This window comes from Mesoplodon mirus, assembly GCF_964341445.2.
Source record: "Mesoplodon mirus genome assembly, chromosome: 5".
In the NCBI taxonomy this organism is placed as follows: domain Eukaryota; kingdom Metazoa; phylum Chordata; class Mammalia; order Artiodactyla; family Ziphiidae; genus Mesoplodon; species Mesoplodon mirus.
In genome coordinates this window covers 45012114-45028018 of record NC_138980.1, presented here as the reverse complement: position 1 = coordinate 45028018, position 15905 = coordinate 45012114, and the positions used below count along the sequence as shown (strand labels likewise).

The 15905-nt window shown below is 54.0% G+C and overlaps 2 protein-coding genes across 2 annotated transcripts; both read right to left on the bottom strand.

Moving 5' to 3' along the window:
- Positions 1 to 5719: 5719 nt before the first annotated feature.
- On the bottom strand, positions 5720 to 9227 carry CCDC194 (coiled-coil domain containing 194; the record flags this gene model as incomplete). The annotated part of the gene is made up of 4 exons (XM_082622936.1): positions 5720 to 6027; positions 6511 to 6643; positions 7033 to 7129; positions 8904 to 9227. The coding sequence occupies 4 exons, from the start codon at positions 9225 to 9227 to the stop codon at positions 5877 to 5879; spliced, it is 705 nt and encodes a 234-aa protein (XP_082479062.1). The 3' UTR covers positions 5720 to 5876.
- Positions 9228 to 12640: 3413 nt separating this feature from the next.
- Positions 12641 to 15232, bottom strand: BST2 (bone marrow stromal cell antigen 2). The gene is made up of 5 exons (XM_082622655.1): positions 14791 to 15232; positions 13938 to 13992; positions 13598 to 13658; positions 13210 to 13328; positions 12641 to 12959 (listed from the first exon to the last, which is right to left on the bottom strand). Exons 1-4 carry the CDS (start codon positions 15055 to 15057, stop codon positions 13229 to 13231), a joined length of 483 nt encoding a protein of 160 aa, XP_082478781.1. The 5' UTR covers positions 15058 to 15232; the 3' UTR covers positions 12641 to 12959; positions 13210 to 13228.
- Positions 15233 to 15905: the final 673 nt, after the last annotated feature.

Sequence of the window (15905 nt, the reverse complement as noted above, 5' to 3'; positions counted from 1 at the left end):
TGTCCATTGCCTGTGGGGGGCACAGCAGGCTGAAGGCGGTGGCATGGGGACCCATACCCCTATTAGCCAGGGTAGTGGAGTGGGGGGTAGTTGAGCGGGGAGGGGTCCTCCAGGGTGGTGTTCATCAAGGAGGTGGGAGTCGGGTCGGGAAGGAGGAAGTTCCCAGGGATGGGCAGGAAACCCCTGTCTGACCTTTGGCCTTTGCAGCTACCCATTGATTCCTGATTCCGGACCCTTCCCAGCCACTACTGGGAGGGAGGAGGGTTGGGGGCTGCCAGTGGTGCCCAACCAGCTATTTCTCTGGGTTGGTCAGGCCCACCCAGAGTCCCCTGGAGTAGGGTGGGAGGAGGACATCTCCTATCTGCATTAATGGGGAGTCATGTAGGCAGAGTGAATACATGGTTTCAATGCAGGCCTCTGGAGTTAAGTTCTGGCTGGGCCACCTACCGCTGTGAGACCTGGAACAAGTGACTTCTCCTCCTTGAGTCTCAGTTTTCTCCTGTCTAAAGTGGAGGCAACAAAGCCAGTTGTGAAACACTTGTCACAGTGCCTGGCACACAGTCAACCTTAATAAATGGTGGTATTTTTTTAAGGTGGGGCTGGATCATGCGCAGCCTCTGATGTGAGGCTGGGGAACTGAGACACAGGCGAGGGACGCTGTCCCAGCTGCTGTTGCCCTGGGCCTGTGGGATCACCAGGGGAAAGGCGGCATGACAGGGGTAGAGCCTGGGTGACGAGGGTCCAGTTGAGAGCTCAGGCATGGGGCAGTGCTTAAGCCGATGCCAGGAGGTGTGACAGTCTTGGTATGAACTTAAGATCTTGGCTATTTTTCACTGTATATTGAAGATGTTGCATATATGTATGTATGAACATGGTATCTGTTGTCAAGGGAAAAGAAAGGCAACCATAAACTCTTAGAAAACAAAAAAGCCACCCTAGACCTGATGTGCTACAATTTTCAGCAACTGTCACAGTGTAAGAACAAGAGTTTTCAATATACACATTGATGTCTTTTGTATCAAGCTCAAAAATAACATTCTTTTTGGCAATTTGATCTCACAACTTTGATTTGTAATGTTTCTTTCTCCAATAATTTGTTTTAAAAGCTAGATTTTTTTTTCATGGAAAAGGTAATGATGAAACTTCCTCTTTTTGCTCAACATTATGACTTTGAGATTGTTGATTCCTTTTGACCACTGTTTAGGTTTTCAGCACATACATTACCATCATAATTACCAATGGGCACTTAGACTGTTTCTCAATTTTTTGTTTCAATGAACAAAATAAGACTTGATATCAAATCTCCACAACTGAAATTGCTGGGTCCTAAAGCAATAACATTTTACATTTTGACAGCTGTCATCAATTTGTCCTCCAAAGAGGTTGTTTCCATTGACACTCCTGCCAGCAGAGTCTAAAATTTCTAAAAACAGACTCTCTGAACACGTTCTGCCTCAATTCCTGGCCAGAAAATTCCAGAGGGAGGAGGTGAGCAACTGGTCTTCGAATTCACATGAGGTCAAATGCATCGAATGATGTGAGCATTTGGTTTTTCCCTGAAAACCATTTGTCATAGTCACAGGAAATTTTGTGCATGAATCTCTCTGACTTCCCTTGGAGGGTCATCATAAAACCTGACTTCGATTTTAATTATTTTTTTCTAAATTAAAAACAATCCATTTGGTTTCATTTGATTGTTTGGGCAGAGACGGGAAGACTGTCATGAGGAAGTCAGCTCTGTGTCACTCTGAAGACCGACATTGAAGTTCTCAAGGAGACACAAGGTTTTTAAAAACTCTCACAGAACTTCAGGAAGGTTCTGGAGGAAGCGATATTTCTGGCGAAGAAAAATTTCAGCAGAGTTCTGAAAACCCTCCACTTTTATGCCAACGTGTTTGGGTTTTGGTTAAATGCAAAGGAAATTAAGTTTTGGGCTTTAGGAGTTGACAGAGGAGGCAAGGAGAGCCCTTTGTGGGGGGGAAGAGCCTGTCCTCTCTGGGCATCCGTGTTCCTTGCTGAAAAAAGGTGACCCACTTTCTTACCTGGGACTGGGCGCCAACAAGGTCAGGCTGCTGCTGTCCCCAGTGCCCTCCACCCAGCTTGTGCCAGGCTTCCCGTTTCCACCCCCCCCTCCACACACACTCCTGTTTCTGTAGCCACGGAGGGACCCCAGGGTGACCATGAATAGGGGAGGCCAGGGCAGGGACCTGGGAGAGTGTGCTGGGGACAAGGTGGAGACACAGAGGTAAAGACTCGGAGACAGGGACTTCCCTGGTGGCGCAGTGGTTAAGAATCCTCCTGCCAATGCAGGGGACCTGGGTTCAAGCCCTGGTCTGGGAAGATCCCACATGCTGCAGAGCAACTAAGCCCGTGAGCCACAACTACTGAAGCCCACGTACCTAGAGCTCATGCTCCACAGCAAGAGAAGCCACCGCAACGAGAAGCCCGCACACTGCAACGAAGACCCCACGCAGCCATAAATAAATAAATAAATAAAGTTAAAAAAAAAAAAAGACTCGGAGACAGAGGGACAGACAGAGACTTTGAGTGGTAACTGGACAGGTGGAGACAGGGAGGCACAATAGAGCAAGGGCAGGCTGGGGGCTGGCCCTGTGGGGAGGGAGGAAGGTGGGGTCTGGAAGGCAAGGCAGCTGGTTCTGGCCGGGGAACCAGATCTGATAGTACCCTTCCTGCTCACACACCTCTCATGGCTCCCCATTTCCCTGGAGCTGATTTTCAGGGATCTGGCAGGTATGGCCAAGGTGAAGCTAGCAGAATAAGTGAATAGTAATGATAATATTTTAGGTTCCATTTACAGCCCTGAGCCCAGCCCTTTGCGTGCATCAGCCCTGGACCCCACAGTGAGGGGTCTGAAGTCCCTGGGGCCCCAGACAAGGCAAGGCCAGTCTCAAGTCCTAGCTGACTCCAGAAGGAGAAGCTGTTTCCTGCTCACTTCTGGATTTACGCCAGAGTTGCAGGGGGAGGGGGTGTCTCAGACCCATCTTCCCAGCCTCTCAAGTTCTGGGCCCTCAGCCAGCAGCAACCAGGTCTGCAGACTGGGGTGACCCCTGGTGGCCAGCAACGGAACAAAGCGGTTAGACTCTCATCCCTCCCCTCAGCCTCACCTCCTCCTTTGCAGAGGGGGAGGGCCCTCCAATTCCCCCCCAACCCCAAGCTGGTCCTCTCCCAGTAAAGGCCTTGATCAGGCACCACCAAGCCACCTCCAAGGTGGGTGGGGGGATAATAAGCAGGACTGGCTGAGGGGGGGATCACAGTTTCAAGTGCTGCTGTTCCCCTCCTTACAGCAGCCTCTTCAGAAATTTTTCAAAACAAATTTTAATTATTTTAAGGGTAATACATGCACATGATTTTTAAAATGCAAACTTTACAAAAAGGTATACAGAGGAACTTGAGACTGCTTCCCCCACCAATCCCCAGATCCCTGATTCCTTTTCCAGAGGCCACAGCTGTGACCAGTGTTTCCTTCAAGGATATTTGGATAAGTTTCCCCCAGTCCCGAATTTTAAAAGACGTACACAAATTATTGCTCTCCTGCTTTTTACATTAATGCGTCTCAGAGAAGATCAGCTTTGGCCCTTTTAACAGTTTTATAGTGGGAATTCCCTGGTTGTCCAGTGGTTAGGACTCTGTACTTTCACTGCTGAGGGCGCAGGTTCAATCCCTGGTCAGGCAACTAAGATATGCAAGCCGGGCAGCTTGGCCAAAAACGAAAAATAAAAAACCCCACACAAACCAGTTGTATAGCATTCCATGGTGTGGATGGACGGACGCTCATTTAAACAGTCCCCAACTGATGGACACTGAGGTTGTTTCCAATTTTTTGCCCTCCCAAGTGGTTGTACTAATGAGCAGTGCCACCAGCGGTGTGTGGGACTGCTTGCTTCCCAACAGCAGTGCCAACAAAACGTGTTCACAAACTTTTAATTTGTTTTTTTTTTTTTTTTTTGCGGTACGCGGGCCTCTCACTGTTGTGGCCTCTCCCGTTGCGGAGCACAGGCTCCGGACGCGCAGGCTCAGAGGCCATGGCTCACGGGCCCAGCCGCTCCGCGGCATGTGGGATCCTCCCGGACCGGGGCATGAACCCGTGTCCCCTGCATCGGCAGGCAGACTCTCAACCACTGCGCCACCAGGGAAGCCCTTTAATTTGTTTTTATTTTTGTCTTTGACAAACTAAAGGGTAGAAAACGGTATCACATTTTTTTCAGTTTGCATTTCTTCTCTAGCAGTGAGATTGGGCCCCTTTTTCGTATATTTCTATGAACAGGCTGCCCATGTTCTTTGCCCATTTTCTACTGAGTTATTTTTTGAAAAATTAATGTAGAATAGATCCTTACATAATAAGGAATGTAGTTTATTCCTGGATATAAAAAATTATCTGAAATGGATCTTTCTTTTCTTCGAAAGGATTTTCTACCTAGTTTAGATATAGGAAAGTTTCCATTAATTCTCTTGGGTTTTCTATATATGGTCATACCAACAGCAGATAATATTATTAGGTTGACTGTTTCTGAGGCATTCCTGCCAAAAATGCCAATTAATCATGAGGAAACATCACAAAAACCCAAACTCAGACACCACAAAATGACTCGCTTGGGCTTTTTAAAAAATGCCAGTGTCATGAAAGGCAAAGACAGATTGAGGAATGTTCCAGATTAATACAATGTGTAAGCCAGGATACTCTTTTGTTACAAAGGACATTATCAGAACAGTTGGCAAAATCTGATCACAGTCTGAAAATTAGAATCTAAGTGTCCATCGATAGATGAATGGATAAAGATGTTATATATATATATACACACACACACAATGGAATATTACTCATAATATTCTCATAAAAAAGAAATCTTGCCATTTCAACAACACGGATGGATCTAGAGGGTATTATGTTAACTGAAATTCGTCAGGCTGAGAAAGACAAATACCATATAATCTCACTTACATGCAATTGTTGCTATTTTGATGACCTTTTCAGAATTTTTCTCATTTGATCCATTTAGTATGGCGAATTTTATTACCAGACTTCCAAATATTGTACCATCTCTGCACCTCAGGCATAAGTCACTTTGTTATGGTGTATCTTAAAAATGTGTTACTTGGTTCTCTGCTAAAATTCCATTTGGGAGTTTTGTACCCTCTTCATAGGGAGAGGGGTCTATAGTTTTCTTATTGTGCCATTTTTGTCAGCTTTTGGTGTCAAGGATATGCTGGCTCTCACCATTCCAATCACTCATTTTACAGGCAAGGTAAACTGAGGACCAGAGAGGAGAAGTAACCCCTTCAGGTCACTCCCAGGTCAGGGCTGGACCCTAAGTCCTCACGTCTGTGGGATGAGGGCCACACTGTCCTTGTCCTTAGAGGGGACTTAAGTCCCAGCTCTGCACTATCTCACCTTGTGACCAAGTGGACCTTAATTTCCCCATCTGCAAAATAAGCACTAGAGGGGCTTCCCTGGTGGCGCAGTGGTTGAGAGTCCGCCTGCCGATGCAGGGGACGCGGGTTCGTGCCCTGGTCCGGGAAGATCCCACATTCTGTGCAGTAGCTGGGCCCGTGAGCCATGGTCGCTGAGCCTGGCTATCCGGAGCCTGTGCTCCGCAACGGGAGAGGCCACAACAGTGAGAGACCCGCGTACTGCCAAAAAAAAAAAAAAAAAAAAAAAATAAGCACTAGATGGTCAAGGAGAGGGTCGGGTCTTCTTTCTGCACAGTTTCCGTTCAGGGCGGCTGTCGGTCGAAAGCTGAGCGTTGATGGGTGTCGACTGAGCATCTAATCCAGCGTGGGTATCTTTGTAAGTGTCCCAGCAGAGCCCCCAGTGTCTGTCCTCCTGGCCTCGAGCCCTGATCCAGCTGGGGTCTGACTCACCCTCTTGCGCGCCGCGCTGGTCGCCTGCAACCCCCGGAGGTTCCCGGGCGAGAGCGCGAGCGAGGGTTGGGCCGAGGTCGGGACCCGGAGCGGGTCCGGGGGAGTGGCACTCTGCGCTGGGGGCCCGTCTGGGCTTCCAGGGCGTAACTGCCGGGAAGGAGGGAGGGTCCCGTCAGCACCTGGACCCCCCTTCCCCAGAGACCCTCCAGCATTCTTCCGCCTTTCCTGGGAACGCCCCCTCCCCGGAGATCCCATGCTCCAGGATCCCTCATCCCTTTTCCACCCCTGGCCATTTCCAGGACCCCTCCCCATGGACTCCCAGCCTTTTCCCCAGAAGCTCCGCCTCCAGGCCCCCGGCCCCGCACTCGATACTCGATTTTTCTTGCATCCTCCACTTGCACTCCCCGCCCTCCCCGGAGCCCCCAGTATGCGCCCGACCCCAGGGACCCATGCCTCCAGAGTGCCAGCGCTGACGTGGGGGATTCCTGTCCCCAAAGAGCGCCTCCCCCGCCCCCCAGGTTCTAACTCCTGACCTGCAGGAGGACCTTGACTCTCCACAAGGCCCCGCCCACATGGATAGGGGCATGGGCTCGCCCTCCCCCGGACCCTTCCCGCCCACCCCTCACTCACACTTGCTCGCGCAGCGCCGCCTCCCGGGCTGCGCAGGCTTCACCCTCTGCCTCCGCCGCGCTCGCGCGCCGCTGCACCGCGTCCAGCCGCTGCGCAGACTCCGTGGCCACCGCCTCCCAGCGCGCCAGGGCTTCTGCGGGCGCAGGGGGCAGGATCAGACTGGAGACCAGGCTCCTGCCCCTCGCACACCGGCTACGAATTCATAGTCTGCCAATTATTTGCGTGGTTTGTTTTATTTGAATTAAGTTTGTGTGCTGTTTGCCTGACCTTTACGTGTCATTTGCATAGCTTTTCATAGGTTTACATTACTTTTGGGAGTCTCTGCACGGCGTGTGCATAATTCGTTGTATTTGCATTGTTTTCTGACATTCGCATGACCTTTGCATATTATGCGCATTTCTTTCACAAGTTTTCGCGTTCTTTTGCTTTACGTTTGCACCTGTACGTGTCATTTGCGTAGGTGGGAAACTTCTAGGCTCCTCCCACCTCTAGCCCTGCCCACCACTTTGCACCCCAACACACCTGTCAGCGCCCCGTTCTCAGCCCCCATCTGGGTCCCCTGAGCCTTGGCCTCGTCCATCTCAGTCTTCAGTGTCATCAGCTGGGTCTGAAGCCGACTCTGCGGAGTGGAGGGGAAGTGAGGGGAGGAGGGGGAGGGGAGAAGGAGTGAATTTTGGCCCCGCCCTTTCTAGGGGAGACTGAGACTACACTGGTGTTCCTTGAGCTTTATTTGGACCTTTGGGGTTCTGTAGTTGTAAAACACAGAAGTGGCCTCTGAAGTCTGGGGTACCGAGTGGTGACAGGTGCCTGCCTGGAAGAAGACCTCTGTCCAGGTCAACCGGCCCCTACTCCAGGCCAGCTAGATGTAGAAAAGGTTTAGCTCTGCCGACAGGATCTGGTTCCAATCCTAGCTATATCGAGACTCGCGGACTGGGGTTTCAGACCAGCACAAGCCAATTTGGTGGTTGACAATTGGGTTTCTAGGGTATACTTAGTCACCTCTGTGAGACCGTTGCAGTAGAAGTGGAAAATGGGGTTTTTCTTTCCTACGAACAAGCTGGGAAAACAAAGGAATGAGTGAATGGCTATAGAAACAGCAAAAGCAGGACTATAAAAGTTAAGCAATCCTAGTTTCACTTTAACTGTTACTAATCTGTAGTGCATGCAACTAGAATTGTCCTACACAAAGCTAATTCCTTAATCACTCTCTGACTCTATATGAATTATATCCTGCACCTGGCATTCTTTTCTCCCACACTCCCTTGTAACACTCCCTTGTAGCTTTCTTCATTTCAGAGAGAAGGTCACCGGCGATAATCTTGGAGATGACCAGACCCAGTTATGGAGCTGCCTGATGTCAGCTGTGGCCGTTTTGAAATTCCCCAGAAGAAAGATGAATGCAAGTCCATCACTGCCTTGATCCTTATCACCTACCCCAGACTACAAGCCCTGACTATAAGACTTCTCCCTATTCCCCCAGAGAGGGGGGCACAGTTTTTTTGAGGTGCTAACCTGCTGTGTTCCCTCTTTGCCTGGCAAAGAAATAAAGCTACTCTCTATTTCCTCCAAAACTCTGTCTCTGTATTTCTATTTGGTACCAGTGTACAGAGGCCGAGATTTTGGCAACAAGACATTCTGCAAAACCACTGGCCTGGCTTCCTCAGAGAATCCTCCATCGAGAGGCAGAGACAGAATTTGAACCCAGTGCAGGCTGCTCTTAACCTCGGCTACCCCAGGCCTTTCCCTTAGGCAGTCAGGAAAGGTGTAGGGATGAATTTTCAAAAGGCATGAATTTTCAAAAATTCATACACTGCCCAACCTCTGCTGTGCCTGGGACACAGGGGTACACAGTAGTTACTCAATAAACGTGAATGGTTGGGACTTTGAGGATGATTCATCTGCGAGGTCCAGGGCTGGGAAGGGTTAAGGAAGAGTTTGAAGGGGGTGGCAGGAGGAAAAGGGAGGACCTGGCTGGTACCTCCCCCAAGAGGCCAACTTTAGCCTCCTAATTACAGGTGACATGAATGTCCCTCTCCCGAAATAGGGCTGCTGTACACTAGCTGGGAGGTGGGATGTTGAGTGGGTACCTAGGGGGAGGGTTAGCACAGGGCCTCCCCAGGTGGGCTTAGGGGTTTGAGGCTTCCCTAGCCTCCACCAGTGATCTGGCAAATAGCAGAGGACAGTGACACCTTCTTGGTCAGAAGGTAGACTCAAGGCTGAACTGGCATTGTAGGAGTTGGAAGGAATTACGTGTGTATTCTTATTTTGCCTCCCTCAATTGAAGAATGGCAGAAACCAAGGAACAGGGCCGGGGGGGGAGCCCCAGGGATGTGTGTGCAACCTCTCCCCCAACTATATTCTGGATTCCCCAGCCCCCCACCCTGCCCACCTACCTGGCGGCCCTCACAGGCCCTTAGGGCCTCCTCCAGCTCCTGTCGGACACCCTCGGCCTGGTTCAGCTGCCTGGTCAGGGCCTCCTCGCGCTGGGCAGCCTCTGCCAGCCGGCGCCGAAGTTCCTCGACCTCGGGCTCCAGGTCTCCAGGCGGCGCCGTGGTGTTGGCCCCTGGCTCTGGGCAGCGAGGCCTCCGGGAGGCCGAGGCGGCCAGATTCCAGGCCAGCAGGGCTGCTCCAGCCGCCACCGCTGCGAGAAACACTGCGGCCCCGCACAGGGCGAACACTCTCCAGGCGCGCCCCGGCTCCGGCCCCGGCTCGGCCATGCCGCCGTCCACAGCTCTGGCCCCAGACGGCCACGAGCATTTAATTGGCACCTTGGGACGCCAGGGACACCCACGGTTCCGCCCTGCCTGGCGGTGGCTTCGAGTTTTTTGGGAGGGGCTGGACCCACGCCAGGGGCCAGCCCAGGCTAGTGGAGCCCAGGACAGGACTGGGGGGTCCTGGATTCCAGTCTGGCATCTGCATCCCACGTGACCCTCTGAGCCTCAGTTTCCCCCTCTGTGAAGCGGAGATGACAGTAGCTCCTGTCTCGTAGGGCTTTGTGGGAATCACTTGAGCACATCTGCTCAAAGCACCCATTTGCACAGGGGGCGCTTGGCGAGGGTCTGGGGGCATATTGTCCCCATTCTGTTCATTGAATGACCAAGCCTAGAAGACGGGAGGCTACTCGAGCAATTGAGGCCGGCCTGGCTCAGGCTGCCACACTTTTTGTGACTGGCTGTGAGGACCAGAGGGTAGACGCAAGGGTGGATCCGTCCCGTCTCCCTGCCCGTTCTTCACTAGGCCACCAGGGGGCGATCTTACAACGTGAATCAGATCCAGGCGCGTTCACACCGTTCCCCAGACTTCCCTCTGAGTCAAATCCTCCTCCTCCCCCTCCGCCCTCTTTCCCCTTATCTCCTCTTGGCCCTCCTCCATTTCCACCTCCTCTCCCTCCACCCCACTCCCCCGCTTTTTCTCTTCCCCCTCTATCTCCCCGTCTTACCCTTCCCCCCTTCCTAATCCTTCTCCCTCCTCTTCCTCCCCAGCAAGGCCCCTAGCAGGTCTTTGATGTAACTACCTGCTCTTAGCTCCCTCCTGCCCTCCTCAGCGCTCTTCAGGCCGGCGCATTCCTGCCCCAGGGCTGCCTGAGAGCCCTCTCCTCCCTCTTTGCCCCGTTAAGAGTTGCTACCAGCTCTCCCCCTGTCCACCAGTGTGTCTCCTCCTCCAGAACCCTCCCCCTTCCCCACTAACTCAGGCCCCTTTTGATCAGCTCTCTCAGCTCTGCTGTCCTTTTACCTGTGTTTGATTCCTGGCTGCCTCCCCCATCAGACTGGGTGAGCCCCTAAAAAGCAAAGCCTGCACCTGCCCTGTTCACACTGCCACCGCGTGGGCCTGGCACACAGTAGTTGTGCAGAAATGTGAGCTGAGTGAACACTATGAACTAGAATCTGTGTCCCTCCCTGACGTGCCCTGCCCCCCCGCCCCCCCAATTCCACATTAAGAAACCAGAGCCCAGAGAGGCTAAGTCTCAGGCCAGGGACACACAGCAGCCACAGGTCACTGCCAGATTCCTGCTGAAGCTGGAATCCCCCCAACAGCCAGCCAGGGAAGAGGGGCATTTTTAGGAAAGAGAGACGTTTATACCCTGGCCATTGGGTGCGAATTTAGGGGAAGAAATTGAGTAGGTCAAACCCATAATATTGGGGCAAACCTGCCCCCTCCATCAGCGAAACACAGCCCAAGTATGGTGGGGGTGGGAGGCACAGCTGTTTTGGGACTTTCCAGTAGCCCAAGCTGGGAGTTGTGGGGGAAGATGTTGAGTGGGGATGGGAAAGGACTGAGGTCATGTGAGAAAGGTTTGCTTCCCGGCAATCAAGAGAACCTGCTGGAAGCAGAGGGTTCCATTGCCTGAGCAGCTGAGAAACCCTGAGCAAGTCCAGTCACTCCTCTGGACCTCAGTTTCCTCATCTGTTAGATGGGGCTGCTGATGGGGGTGGTGGTGAAATGACTCAGTCATTGTAAAGGGACTCCATGGGTGCGCCTGCTGAGCCCCCCTGTGAGCTGGGGACACTCACAGAACTGACGGGGACCCAAGCCTCACCTTCTAGAGCAGAGGTTCTCACCGGAATTGATTCTGCCCCTCAGGGGAAACCTGGTAATGTCTAGGGGCATTTTTTTGTTGTTGTCACAACCTCGGGGTAAGGTGCTATGGGCCTCTAGTGGGTGGAAGCCAGGGATGCTGCTCAACTTGCTACAGTGCACAGGGCAAGCCCCACAGCAGAGAATGGTCCAGTCCAAATGTCAAGAGTTTGGAGGCCGAGAAACCTTGCTCTAGAACTTCAGAGTGGGGAGCTGGTGCTCCGAGCAGCAGGTAGAGACTAGCTGAGGCCATGAGGCAGGAAGGAACTTGACAAATCAAAATGCAGAGAAATGGTCACAGGGGCTGGAGCAAGAGGAAGTTAGGGGCCGGGGGTGGGGTCGGAGGGGCGTCAGGGGGGCCTGTGGCAGGGATGGGGTTTGGGGGGCCCTGGGAGGGCAGCGGGAGCCATGGAGGGGGGGCCCGACCATCTGGGCTCGGGACCATGGCGAGGGTAGTGCAGAATTCTGGGAATTCTGGGCAGATGCAAGGGACCTGCCCCCACCCCCAGCCACGCACAAGAAGTTGCCCGGACAATAGTCAGGATTCCAGGGGAACTTGGAGGAAGGAAGATAACAGAGAAGGAAGGAAGATAACAGAGGAGGAAGGAATTATGGGCCATGGGAAGATCCAAGAAAGTGGGTTGAAGGGTTTATCAGATGGTAGGCTTCAATTTTGAACACCTTCCAATTTTTTGGGGGAAGGTCCATGCCACGCAGCTTGCGGGATCTCAGTTCCCCAACCAAGGATTGAACCCGGGCCACGGCCGTGAAAGCTCAAAATCCTAACCACTAGGCCACCAGGGAACTCCCAGTAGCCTTCAGTTTTGAGAAGCAGAGAGGCTGTCTGGAGGAGGGGCCCCCAGAGCTGGGTACTGCAGGATGAATAAGAGTTTGGGGAATGGGGCTTCCCTGGTGGCACAGTGGTTGAGAGTCCGCCTGCTGATGCAGGGGACACAGGTTCGTGCCCTGGTCCAGGAGGATCCCACATGCCGCGGAGCGGCTGGGCCCGTGAGCCATGGCCGCTGAGCCTGCGCGTCCGGAGCCTGTGCTCCGCAACGGGAGAGGCCACAACAGTGAGAGGCCCGCGTACCGCAAAAAAAAAAAAAAAAAGAGTTTGGGAGATGGAGGAGGAGGGGGCATTGTGACACAGGCCTGTGTGTGTCTGCAGATCCAGGTTTGATCCCAGCCCTGCACTTTCTGTGGAAAGGGATTGGGAACCAGGACAAAGTGTCCCTCATCACATCCTCGGTTTCCTCATGGGACCGCCGCCGTCAGAAGATCCCCGCGAGGAGATGAGAGCAGAACACTGCAGGCAGGCTGACGAGGGTGCAGAGTTCTTTAAGACGATCCACATGGACAAGAGGGCTGGGGAGGCAGTGGGGTGGTGACTACCAGAATCGCAGGGATTCCTGAGAACATTCTAGAGCAGGGAAAGCTGGATGTGGATGTCAATGGGTGTCCACCCTGGCCCGCAGGGCAGCCCCCAGATGCTTGGGGGTGACACAATAACACTCTAAAAACTTGAGAGTAAAGTTTCCCCCCCCCAGAGGGGTGTTTATTTTTTTGGAGCCCAAAGACCCCAGAAGAAAGTGACTTTCTAGAAACCGTGTCAGCAAGAAGCAGGTGCCCCACCTTCCACCCCCATGCCCTCCTCAGCTCTAGGGCAGCCTTGGGCCAACTCTGCTACTTCTCCATGCCCAAGGTATCCTTCCAGAGCTGCCCTAGAGCTGAGGAGGGACCTGGACCCCTTAGGCTACCCCATCCCCCCTCTCCTCCCCACAACCGTGTTGCCATGTGGTCCCCTCAGAACGGGCCAGGTCAGGAAGCCTCAAAGGGGGAAGCAGAGAGGGAACCGGACCAGTCCATGTTGTAGCCTAAAAGACGTCAAAACAGGGACTCAGAGGCAGATACAACACAGGCTCCGCACCCCCCCAAGCCCTGCAGCGCTCCAGGACCGCCCCCCCATCTCCTCCCTGCTCACTGGGCTTTCCCTCCCTCTCCAAGATTCTTCTCCTCGGTGCCCAGCCCTCTGCCCCGCAGGTAGGCCACTTCCCCAGACCGTGACCCATCCCAGACTCCCGTCCTTTCGCAGCTTTCTTTTCCCCCGAGCTGCCCCCTCCTTACCGGCCGGCCTTCTGGGACCTCAGATCAGCAAAGCCTCGAGGACCACGACAACGACCACAGCGAACAGGACGCTCGAGCAGCTAGAAGAGCTGTTCTCAGCTGAGGCCTCACTCCCTCTTCTGGAGTAGAGATCGGTACAACTCAGGCAGCTGCCAGGCCGGCTCCAGCAGCTGGAGGCTGCGTCCCTAAGAATCTCCATTCCTCCCCTACCAAGTCACTGGGGAGGAGAGCTGGCAGCGGCCACCCCATGGCTGTGTGACACAAGGGACAAGGCTGGGACTTAAACTTTGCCCCCTGAGCAACGGGGTTTTTCGAAGCCAAGGGGGTCGCGAGTCTTCGGGGTGGGTGAAAGGGGAGTGGCCGGGGGGGGGTGCGGGTCGTCTCGGACCTTAGTCGCTGCACCTCCGCCAAAGTGTCCTCCAGCTTCTGCTTCAAAATCTTGACCTCTCCTGGTGGGGGCGGGTACAGAATCAAGGGGCGCGTCAACACACTGACCACGTCCACTCACCTGGCTCCAACCCGGGACGTGTCCCCGCCTCTAGCCCCGCCCTCATTCAACCCACGCTGGGAAACCTGGCGTGCTTCCCCGTCCCCTACTCCAAATGGAATCTGGCCCCATCCCTCCCTCCCGACCCCAACCCTGGGACCCTCCCTCCTTAGTCCTTTTCAATAACTGGCCCACCCCTCTGAGCCCCCTCCGTGGAACGCTGGCCTCGTGCTTTTCTCACCCTGAAGCTCTGCCACCCGTGCCTGCTCCATCTTCAGAGAATCCCTCAGGGTCACCTGCGACGCGGGGGTTGGGGTGGGGTTTGGGAAACTGGACTTCTGTCCTTGGGCCCTGGACCCTTCCTTAGGCCCTGGGATCAGAGGAGCTCGGGTCCAAACCCCCTTCAGTTTCCACTCCGACCGCCCCCTGCACCTCAGCCTCCCACCTTGAAGAGTGGCCACAACCTCCCACCCTCCCAGGGCCACCGATAAGGGTGTGATCCTCGAAATGGGAGTTTTGAGGCCCTCCCTAAGAGAATTTGGAAGCGCCCCATGCCCAAACTCTAGGAGAAGTATCCAGATTCCCCGGGCTATTGCCCAAGAAGATTGAGAGGTCCTCCCAAAACCAGAACACAGGGGGGATTTCGGAGTCCAAGTAGAGGACCAGTGGGAGTTTCAAGGTTCCCCCATATCAGGACACAGATGAAACTTCCAAAGTCTCTCAGGATGCAGTGGAAGTATCAAGAGCCTCTCCTTTCTTTGGGACCTGGTGAGGTCCCGATCCCAACCCCTAGAGGGGGCTTTTGCTCCCTCAAGACTGGGGCCCGAGGGGAGTTTCTAGCTCCCACACACCAGTGCCCTGGAGTCTTGGAGATTCCCCCATATCCTAGCAGGGATACTGAGGCCCCTGATTTGGGTGCTCTGGGGAGTTTTAAGGCCTCACCCCACGCTAGCACCCTGGAGAGAGTTTAGAGGTCTCCAAACCCTGGTGGGGACATCCAGGGGGGAGTTTTAAGGTCTACCTTGATCTCCACGTAGACCCTGTAAGAACCCCCGCCAAGTACAGGGCCCTCTCTAGGGGGTGCAGTGGCTTACCACCGTCTGGTTGCAGGTGGCGGCCTGGACCTCCATCTTGTGTAAGACTTCCTGGGCCTGGGTCAGCTGGTGCTGCATGTATCGAGTGAGGTTCTGACACTCCCGCTCTGCTTGGAGGCCATCCGTGCAGGCCTTGCTGTTGGCCCTGACAGCGAAGATGAGCAGGGGTACAAGGAGAACCACCAGCATCCCCAGTAGCAGCAGGAAGCACAGGCACCGTGGCAGCTGGCAGCAATGCCACACCGACTCATTCAAGTGGTCAACCATGGGCACAGGGTTGTAGTGATAAAAAGTAGGTGCCCTCCAGATCTGCCCGTAGGGAGTCTGGACGGGAGTTAGGGGAGGGCGCTGGAACCTCCTCTGGGCTGGGGCTACCCCCTTATTAGCATAGGAGCTGTGCTGACCAATGACAAGTTCGAGGAGGATCCTCTGACTTGGAGATACTTGAATGGGGCATCTAAAGGCAGAGCCGAGCCCAGGCTTTCTGTTTCGGTTTCCTTTTTCCCTTTCCCAGAAAAAGAGGTGGGCTGTTTCTGCCTAATTATGGCCTCGGGACTTTCTGGGTTGGTTGCTGGGCAGTGAGATTCTGTGGGAGGGGAGCTGGGGCTACCTGCGACACCCCCATCTCAAGTCCCTGCCCTTCTACTTTATGTTTCTAAGGGTGACAACTGCAGTTACTGAGTGACTAGTGCATGCCAGCTTTGTGTTCATCTGTACCACGACCTGAAGAGGCCGAGGGCATTTTTGGTTCCCAAGTCCCCAGCTGGGGAAACTGAGGCTGAGAGGTGACTAGTGGACTGGGGACAAGGTCTGGGTCTGACTGAAGAGGCTGGGTTTTGAATTCAGGGGTCTCCCTGGTGACCTAGCAGGGGTTCACTTAGCATCCCTGCCCCTCCCACGCCGCCAAGGGGACCATAGGGTGCCATGGAGGGTGTCAGAGGAGGGACCATAGCCTGTGGGAGCGGGGAGACGGTCTGGATGGACCCACGAGACTAAGGCTGCAGTTCCCCGATTTGGCCACCAGAGGCTGCCCCAGCCAACAAACCAGGTCCCTGTTCTAGCTCCACCCAGGAACCGGCTCCTACTTCCACAATCTGCCCCTACCACGCCTGGAC

Bases quoted from the DNA above. Each gene is read 5' to 3' on its own strand.
- BST2 (XM_082622655.1), bottom strand. From the start codon at position 15,057: ATGGTTGACCACTTGAATGAGTCGGTGTGGCATTGCTGCCAGCTGCCA. The intron at 13,993-14,790 runs GTAAGCCACTGC...CCCGCGTCGCAG, and splicing joins CCACCTGCAACCAGACGGTG to GTGACCCTGAGGGATTCTCT. The intron at 13,659-13,937 runs GTGAGAAAAGCA...CGCCCCCACCAG, and splicing joins ACGGGTGGCAGAGCTTCAGG to GAGAGGTCAAGATTTTGAAG.